This window comes from Chamaea fasciata, unplaced genomic scaffold (genome assembly GCF_029207755.1).
Source record: "Chamaea fasciata isolate MVZ Bird 193981 ecotype frontalis unplaced genomic scaffold, bChaFas1.0.hap1 SCAF_11, whole genome shotgun sequence".
NCBI lineage: Eukaryota > Metazoa > Chordata > Aves > Passeriformes > Sylviidae > Chamaea > Chamaea fasciata.
In genome coordinates, this window is record NW_027094096.1 from 7,249,583 (window position 1) to 7,257,556 (window position 7,974).

At 58.0% G+C, this 7,974-nt stretch overlaps 1 protein-coding gene across 1 annotated transcript; it reads right to left on the reverse strand.

Annotated features, from left to right (window-relative positions):
• Positions 1–5,276: 5,276 nt before the first annotated feature.
• On the reverse strand, positions 5,277–7,686 carry PROCR (protein C receptor). The gene is made up of 4 exons (XM_066193807.1): positions 7,524–7,686; positions 7,180–7,416; positions 6,035–6,301; positions 5,277–5,953 (listed from the first exon to the last, which is right to left on the reverse strand). Exons 1-4 carry the CDS (start codon positions 7,576–7,578, stop codon positions 5,841–5,843), a joined length of 672 nt encoding a protein of 223 aa, XP_066049904.1. The 5' UTR covers positions 7,579–7,686; the 3' UTR covers positions 5,277–5,840.
• Positions 7,687–7,974: the final 288 nt, after the last annotated feature.

Genomic DNA, 7,974 nt, shown 5'->3' on the forward strand with positions numbered 1-7,974 from the left:
TTAGGGAAGGAATTTTCTGTCATATCCAATCTACACCTCCCCTGGAGCAACTTGAGGCCATTTCCTCTTGTCCTGTCACTGGTTCCCTGGGAAAAGAGCCCAATGCCACCTGACTCCACGCTCCTTCCAGTTCCTTCAGGGATCTTGGGGGCTGTAAAGTGGGATCCTTCCAGCTTCTCCCTACCCCATTCCCTATTTGGGAAGTGGGTGGGCTGTGGTTTGCCTACAGGGAAGTGTTCGCTGGGGAGCAGCAGATGCAGCCTCGAGGTGGTTTTGTTTTTGGTTTATTCCCTGTTTTCCTTCCTTGGGAGCAGGAGGCAGCTCAGGGTGGGCACAGCCCCTGTGTCCATGCTGCCTTTGGTCCAGCAAGTCCCACCCACCCCTGCAGCTCCAGTGAGTGACGCAGGGGAAGCAGCAGCCCCGGGAAGATTTCCTGTTGGATCCTGTGTACATTTGCCTTGGCAGAGCGCAGCGGGGGCTCAGGGAGCAGCTGAGACAAACCTGCAATGCCGAACCCTTGGTCTCTGCTTCTCCTCAGAATCCATAAGGATAAAGTGGTAACCCCAGCTGAGGCTGCTTCCTCTGCCCATGATGCCCAGTCTTTTCCAGGTGCTGCCTCTGCTTCCTCTTAGTTCAAGTTTCTAGGAAACCTCAGATTTCAAAAAAATTCCTTCCCATATCCCTGTGCATGGGGCTGTTTCCTGTAACTCCAGCCCCTTGCAACCCTGCTCACCTGTAGCAATAAACCTAAAAAGCCAGGATTTCACCACTAAGCTCCAAGTTCTCCTCCAGGGGAAGGTGTAACCTCTCCTACTTGCACCCCCAGCAGCAGCCAGCAGGTTTATTTTGGGCCCGAGTCCTTGTTCCCACTGCTGATTTTCCTTTCCCTGCTAATTCCTTCCCTTCCTGTGGTTTGTTTTTATTGCATTGTGGGGCCAGACTCTGGAGAACACAACAATGGCTGCAGAGCCCCAGCCTGCACAGTAGCAAGGAGAAAAACAGGAAAAAAAGCCCCAAATTCCAACCAAGAATCCCTGCTTCCTTCCACCCTTTCCCCCTCCTGTGGGGTGTGTTCAGAGCCAGCGTCCAACGCCTTTCCCACCTCCAGACAAAGCTTCCAGGGCTTCCACACTTTCGCCCAGCAGCAACAGCAGTGCTTGCTCAAAAGTTCCCTGTGGTTTTGGTTCTGGCCCACTCGCAGTGGGGATTAGGATCATGGAATATTTGTCCTGCAAGGACTGGGGGTGAGGAGGGTGCTCGGTGTCTGTGACATCTGCTGTCCCCTTCTCTGGTGACATGGAGCTGGTGGGAGCAAGTCATGGCACACACAGGCTCCTTTATCCATAGAAATGCTTCCCATGAGGTTTAGGTGTTCACATCTTGGTCTGGCACCAAACAAGGATCCTGACTGAACCTCCAGGCTGGGAATTCTGTAGTGCACAGCTTGAATTTTCAGTCCTTTCAAAGCAGCGCCATCCTCAAACTGGAACAAATAAACACAAATTTCCTGGGCTTCTTTTAACCTAAATCCTTGGAACAGTGAGGATTGTGAGGGTTCAGATGAAGGCATGTTGTTCAGTTCTTCTAGGAAAACACTTGTCCTTGGAAGGCACTCCCAGAAGTCCATGCTGCTTTGGGAAGGCCTGGCTGAAATGGGGTCCTGGTTTATTCCTGAAGGGAATGGTTTTCAGCACCTGCAGAGGCTCTGTGTGTTCCTTCAGAGCCTCACCACAGGCTGGCTTTTAGATGTCATCACCTCCATCAGTGCTGTGTTCCCACCCTTTGGCTGGATCCCTCTCATCCCAGGGGAGGGGAAGGAGCAGAGGGGATGAGGATTCGATAGCAGGTTGATGATGGGAGGGAATACAGGACTCGGATCCCTGTTTCCATCATGCCCTGCAGCCTTGTCTGTGTCCTGTGTCCCTCCACAGCCTGGGGTGGCTGCACCGAGAGCCACATTCCCCATCCCAGACTGGATGGTGAAGTCTTGGGGCTGGTCCAAGGAGTTCCAGCCCTTGGTGTGGGAGTCTTGGGAGGAGGGCTTTGCTCCCAATGGCTTCAATCACACTGAAGGCTGCTCCCAACTCTGGGAAGTGGGTGAAAGTGTTCCCAAACAGCCATTTTCCCAGGGAGACTTATCTGAAAGCGCAGTGCAAGCAAGTACTTTCTTTTTTCCAAAGAAAAATCTTGGGTTTTCACATCTTTATCTCTCTCTGAACCTTTCTGCTCCAGGGCTGGGCAGTGGAGGAACAAGGGAGAAGGGGCTGGTGCTCTGAGGACACGTGGGGTTGGAGTGGGAGCCTCCACCTGGGAAGGGAAGGTGAAGCTGGAATTCCTCGCTGGAATCCTTACTGTAATTCCCAGCGGGGGGCCCCCGTCCCTACTCGCCTGCATCGGAGGAGCTGGTGGAGCAGCCTGGCTTGCTCTGGAGCAAGGGAGAGGGCAGCCCTCTGGGGCAGGGCAGAGGTGTGGGATGGGTGGTACCCCCTGCCTTCATCCCGCCCGCCACGTATCCCAGCAGCTAGCTCTCTCCTGCTGTTTCCTCCGGCTGACCTGGGAGGTGAGCAGGAAGGGAGGAGGGCAGCGCTGGGCACCGTCCGCCCTGCGAGGAGGGAGTGGCCAGCACGGCCCTTCCCTGTGCTGCGAGGCTTTTCCAGGGAGCTTTTTCCCTGTGGGAGCAGGAGGCTGCTAGGATGCAGATCCCCTCACCCCAGTGCAACCCCTGGGGCTAACGAGGGTGTCCCAAAGTCAGGAATTAAAACCATCTGTGGCTGTGACACTGTGACTTCTGAGAATTTGGAAGGATGGGGTTTGTTTAGTCCTGAAAAACCACAATGACACCAGGGCAGGCTCCAAGTGCGTAAGAGGTGTTTACAGGGATAATCCCACTTCCTTCCAGGTGGATCCCATCAGCCCCACTTTTTTTCCATCTCCCACCCCAGCAGGCACCAGAGCCCATCACTTCTTTTGGGCAGCTCCTGGAGCCATCCAGCCCTTTGTCCTGAGGCACGGCAGCTCCCAAAGGACACGGATGGACATACCGACCTTGCAGAGGGAGCTGATGTCCAAAAGGAAACGGGGTGACCTGCCCATCCCATCCAAGTTCCCCATGGAAGGAAAGAGCTGGTTCCTGGCACATGGGCATTGCCTCACTGGAACAAGGATCAAGGCCTGGGTGTCTTATCTGAGCCCTTATCCAAGACAGCGACAGCGGAGTGGGCTGATGGAAACCATGCGTGGAAAACAAAGCCTTGCCCAGCAATCCCTGCAGATAACAGGGATGGGTCACTCTGGGAGCTGGCTAAAGCTGCCAGAGGTTTCCATGTGGGTTCATTCACCCTCCTGCAGAACCCAGAAGTCCTCCAAGGAGAAAACTGAAACCACCCCTCGCTGATGGACTACGCACTGGCGCCTGTCCCAAGCTGTGAGCCGGGGCAGAAGAGCGGCCAAATTTGGGAAAGGATGAGCCATGTGTGTGGCTGCTGGCTGCCAGGAAGCTGGTCTGTGTTGGAGTGGTGGCAGAACAGGAGCCCAGCTCCTGGTTCTGAGGCCACTGTCCCCAGCTGCCACACCCAGCCAGGCCTCAGTGGCCCTGCCATGAGGCACTTGAAGGTTTTGGGGTGAGGAAGAGAAATGTTGGGGCAACAAATTGTGATGTTTGGGGTGAGGAGGAGAAATTTTGGGGCTACGATGTGTTGGAGGTGGATGCTGCCAGCATAACCCCTGTGCTGCTGGGCACTGTGTCCAGGTCGGACACTGATGCTGGTCACCATCAGGGAGCAGCCTTGGGATGGAGGTGCCAGGTTTGGGTGCATGACCCGTGGGCACCAATGGAGATGAGGCTGTTCCTTAGAGTTCTGCACTTTTGGGGGGTCCCCACTGCCCAGTCCCTTGTGGAAACTCAAGAGTAGCAGCAGAGTCAGCTCCATTCTGGAGCATTCTCCAGACACACTCAGGGGCAGGAAAAAGACTTTTCCAGATCTGCGTGAAGTGGAGAAGCTCAAACCTGCTCATCCAAAGATGACATTTCTGGAGTAAAAGCAAAGCAAGCTCTGCTGTTCCAGGCCTCCCCCCCGCCCAGTGTTTGCCACCTGGGTCTGTCCTGAGTGCCATCCCCGCTCCATGACAGCCGTGGGGTCCCACAGCATCCACACTCAGCCATTCCAGCCAGGGCAAGGAGCTGCAGCCCAGGGAGACTGGGAATGGGAATCACTTTGAGTCTTGGGGACCACAGTGCAACCTCTGCAGGTAGCAGAGATGCTCCGAGTCCGAAACTCAGAGCTGAGAATGCAGCAGTTTCTCCCAGCTGGAAGGGATTGCATCCCTTTGTGGGCAGCAAAAGCAGCACGTGTGACCTTTGGCAGTGCCCTGGTGTCCCTGGCTGCAGGGACACAGAGCGCTCAGCCCACAGCACAGCTCCTGCCAAGGGCGCTGCTCCAAGGGCCGAGCGATGACGTTCCCGGGCCTCATCCGTGTTGTTTTGGATTCTCCAACCTCTCGGAGCCCGCCAAGGGTGGGGAGCGCCCCGGCCCCTGCCCCAGGAGTCCAGGGGAGGCGGGGGCTGCTCTAGGGTGGCTGGGGGCCAGGGTGATGAGATGTGGGCTTTGGAGACCGCCTCCTCCATCTCTCCGCAAGGACGACCCCTAAGGTCATCTTCGCATCCCTTCTGTCCCTCGTCTCTTTTGCCATCTTCCCTCATCCCACCCTGTCTTGCTCACAGGGTGTTTAGAAAAGAAAGAGCTGGAAGCTGATCCAAAAAAGCCTCTCTCCTGTGCTGTCCTCTGGCTCATTCCCAGCCCTTCCTGCCGCCGGAGCAGTGGAGATGCACAGGAGAGCTCAAAATCCCCTTTTGGGTGAAAGGGAAACATGGCCAAGAGTTTCTTATTGACACAATCAAAGTTTAACCAGTCAAAGTGGAGTTTTTAGCTCAGATTTGCACTGTGGAAAACTTTGGATTTGGATTGTGTCCCCTCACAGCTGTGTGCGCTTGACCTCAGCATCTCCAAGCAAGATAATTAAAAATATTGAGAAAATTACTTAAGTGAGTCAAACCAAAGCTGGGAGAAGGTTGAAATGAGCTCAGGAGGTGCACCACCCTCCTGCAAACACCACCAGCATCTTTCAAGAGACCTGAAAAATATAGCGCACAACCCAAGGTCTGGCACAGGGGCTGGCAACACCAACGAGCCCACCCAGCACCTGCAGCCGTGGTCCAGGATGGATCCACAGCCCCACATCGGTGCTGCCAAGGGGAACAAGAGCAGCCAAAGGTCTGGTGGGAGCTGATGGGTGGTTTTATTACACAAGGTGTGACATCCTCCCTCCATCCCCACTGCAACAGGGATGAACGAAGGTTTAACACCATCCTTTTAAGCATTCCATGGCTGTTTCTCCTGCTGCTTTGCCCCCACGCCCCTCTCTCCCCATTTTTCCATCCATGCCCGGTGTTTCTGTGTGGAGTCTCAGTGCATTGCCCGGCGTGAGGATTGTCCACAGGGCTGGGGGCTCCTGGGAGGGGTCAGTCCAGCTGAGACAGGGCTGGGAGGTGACCAGTGTCCTTGGGGAGCAAAGCCTGTGTCACTGGGGACATGCATCCCTTGTGAGGGACAGGCTTGTTTCCCGCCTCCATGGTGGGATGATGGATCCAGCCCCTGCCTCCCCAGGGTGATGATGGATCCATGGAGAGTTGCAGGATCCTTGGGAAGATGGTGGATCCATCCCCTGACTCCACAGAGAGATGATGGGTCAGTCCCCTGCCTCCAAAGGGTGGTGATGGATGCACAGGAAGATGACAGGTCCATCCCCTGTGTCCATGGGGTGACATGGGACAGCTGCCCAGGCTAGCAGCTCCCTCCCGTGCACAGGAAGATGCCCAGGGCCATGCCCAGCAGGACCAGGCTTCCCAGGACCAGCCCCAGGACCAGCGGGGTGCGCGATCGACCGCTGACTTTCCCTGCAAGAAGCGAGAGGGATGGAGGTGACAACTGGGCCACACCACTGTGTCCCTGTCCCTGTCCCCAGCCCCACCACAGACCTGTCCTGGCGCTCTGAGTCTGCAGGATGCTGACACAGGTGGTGTTGAGGAAATACTGCAGGTCCTGGGTGGTTATGGGGTATTTCATCAGCTGCTCCTGGGCGAAGGTGGCCACCGGGAGGTCGCCGGGCCAGCGCCGCTCCCAGGTGGCGTTGGGGACATGGAAGCTGAGGAACGCCGTCCTGTTGAGGGTCACCTCATAGAAGCTCTGGGCTGTGCCGTTGGGGTAGAGGTGGCAGCCGAGGTGGCAGAACAGGTGCTGGGTGACTGCGGAGACAGAGGGAGGGGACAGGGTCACCACGCTCCCGCCCTCACCACCGTGACCCTCACCAGCAGCAAACTGGGCTCTGAGTTCACACAGCCTCAGCCTTGCGCCTCCCAACCCACCCACAGCTTTGCTTCCCCTCGGGATGACCATGGCAGTGACTTTTCCAGAGGCCAGGATTATTTTCCCTCCCTTATCTCCACACAGCACAGCTCCTGTTTTACAGAGAGGGAGGTTTTGGGCACAGAGCTGCTCGTGGCTCTCGGGGATGAAGCAGGACACCAGGACAGGGACACTGGGAGGGGTGGGGCGAGTCATGCCAGAGACCCCACAGTGACACCGGGCTCCCCAAGGGTACAGGAGTGTGGGGCTGGGGCAGAACCAGTTTGGGGGTAGCCAAGGAAAGCAAAGGAAAGCACACCCCGGGCAGGAGAAGCAGAGGTGACAGGACTTGCGGGGCAGAGCGGGCAGGAGCACGAAACCATCACCACCAGCATCCAACAGCTCCCACAAGCTGCGGGATGCAGGCAGGGAGCAGGCAGGATGCAGGCAGGGTGCAAGTGGGATACAGATGGGATGCAGGCAGAGCACAGGCAGGGAGCAGACAGCGTTCCTAAACCTTACCACCCCACAGGCTGCAGCCCCCAGCCCTTTTCCTGAGGAGCAGCAACAGGTTGAGCATCATCCCGTTCCCAGGGTGTGCTCCGGGTAAGAAATTCCCGGCTCCACAGAAGGGCTCCCTTTGCCCACAGAGAGGTTTTGCACATGGCCGTGTCCCCATCCCTTCGCCCGTCTGTCCCTGGAGAGCCACCCCCGTGCCCTGGCAGCGCAGAATCCCCTTCCCCGGGGCACCCACTCCTGTCCCCCGGGTACCACTCACATTTGGTGGGTCTCTCCTTGTTGAAGAGCTGCACCAGCTGCCTGAAGGTCTTCAGGTAGCTCATCACCACCTCCTGCCGCCGGGCCCAGGCGTCCGGAGGCTCCAGCGGGAGCACCTGGGTGACATTACTCTCTTCCAGGACATGGCTGAGCTGTCCATTCAGGCTGGCGTTTCCCCGGAACATGGAATGGCCCATGTAGACGCGGGTCAGCTGGATCATGGTGAAGGCGAGCGGGGCTGCGGGAAACGTGGGACATCACCCACCGCCCTGTCACCCGCCCTGAGCCCCGTGTGCCCCCACGCCAGCCCCAGTGTCCCCAGTCACCGCCGTGTCCCTGCCTTACCCGCCGGCTCCGCCGCGACGCCCAGGGCCCCGCCGAGCAGCAGCAGGCGCAGCATCGTGGGGACGGGCACGGCGCTGGGGACACGCCGCTGGCCCCACGGCTGGCCCGGCACGGAGTTCAGCGTGACTACCGCGCTGGGGACGCGCTGGTGGCCCCACGGCTGGCCCAGGGGATGTTAAGCGGCCCGGGGAGGTGGGGCTGTGGGAGGAGGAGAGCGGGACTCCGGCCAGGTCTCTCCCATTTCCTTAACCCGAGGCACCCGCACCCCTTCCCTGCCGGATATGCCGGGCTCCGCGGCGACTGAGGATGCAGGATGAGGCTCCAAACTCCCCCCGGCACAGCTGGAATTGGGCGAGCTGCCAGCACCTGACTCAGTTTCCCCATCCCTTGGCTGGGCAGGGCCCTGTCCCACTCCCCTGGGGGATGTGGGACAGCAGCAGGACAGGGTGAT

Excerpts from the sequence above, each read along its gene's own strand:
- PROCR (XM_066193807.1), bottom strand. The coding sequence starts at position 7,578 with ATGCTGCGCCTGCTGCTGCTCGGCGGGGCCCTGGGCGTCGCGGCGGAG. Across the intron at positions 6,302-7,179 it reads CAAGGAGAGACCCACCAAAT|TCACCCAGCACCTGTTCTGC; the intron begins GTGAGTGGTACC and ends CTGTCTCCGCAG. Across the intron at positions 5,954-6,034 it reads GACTCAGAGCGCCAGGACAG|GGAAAGTCAGCGGTCGATCG; the intron begins GTCTGTGGTGGG and ends CGCTTCTTGCAG.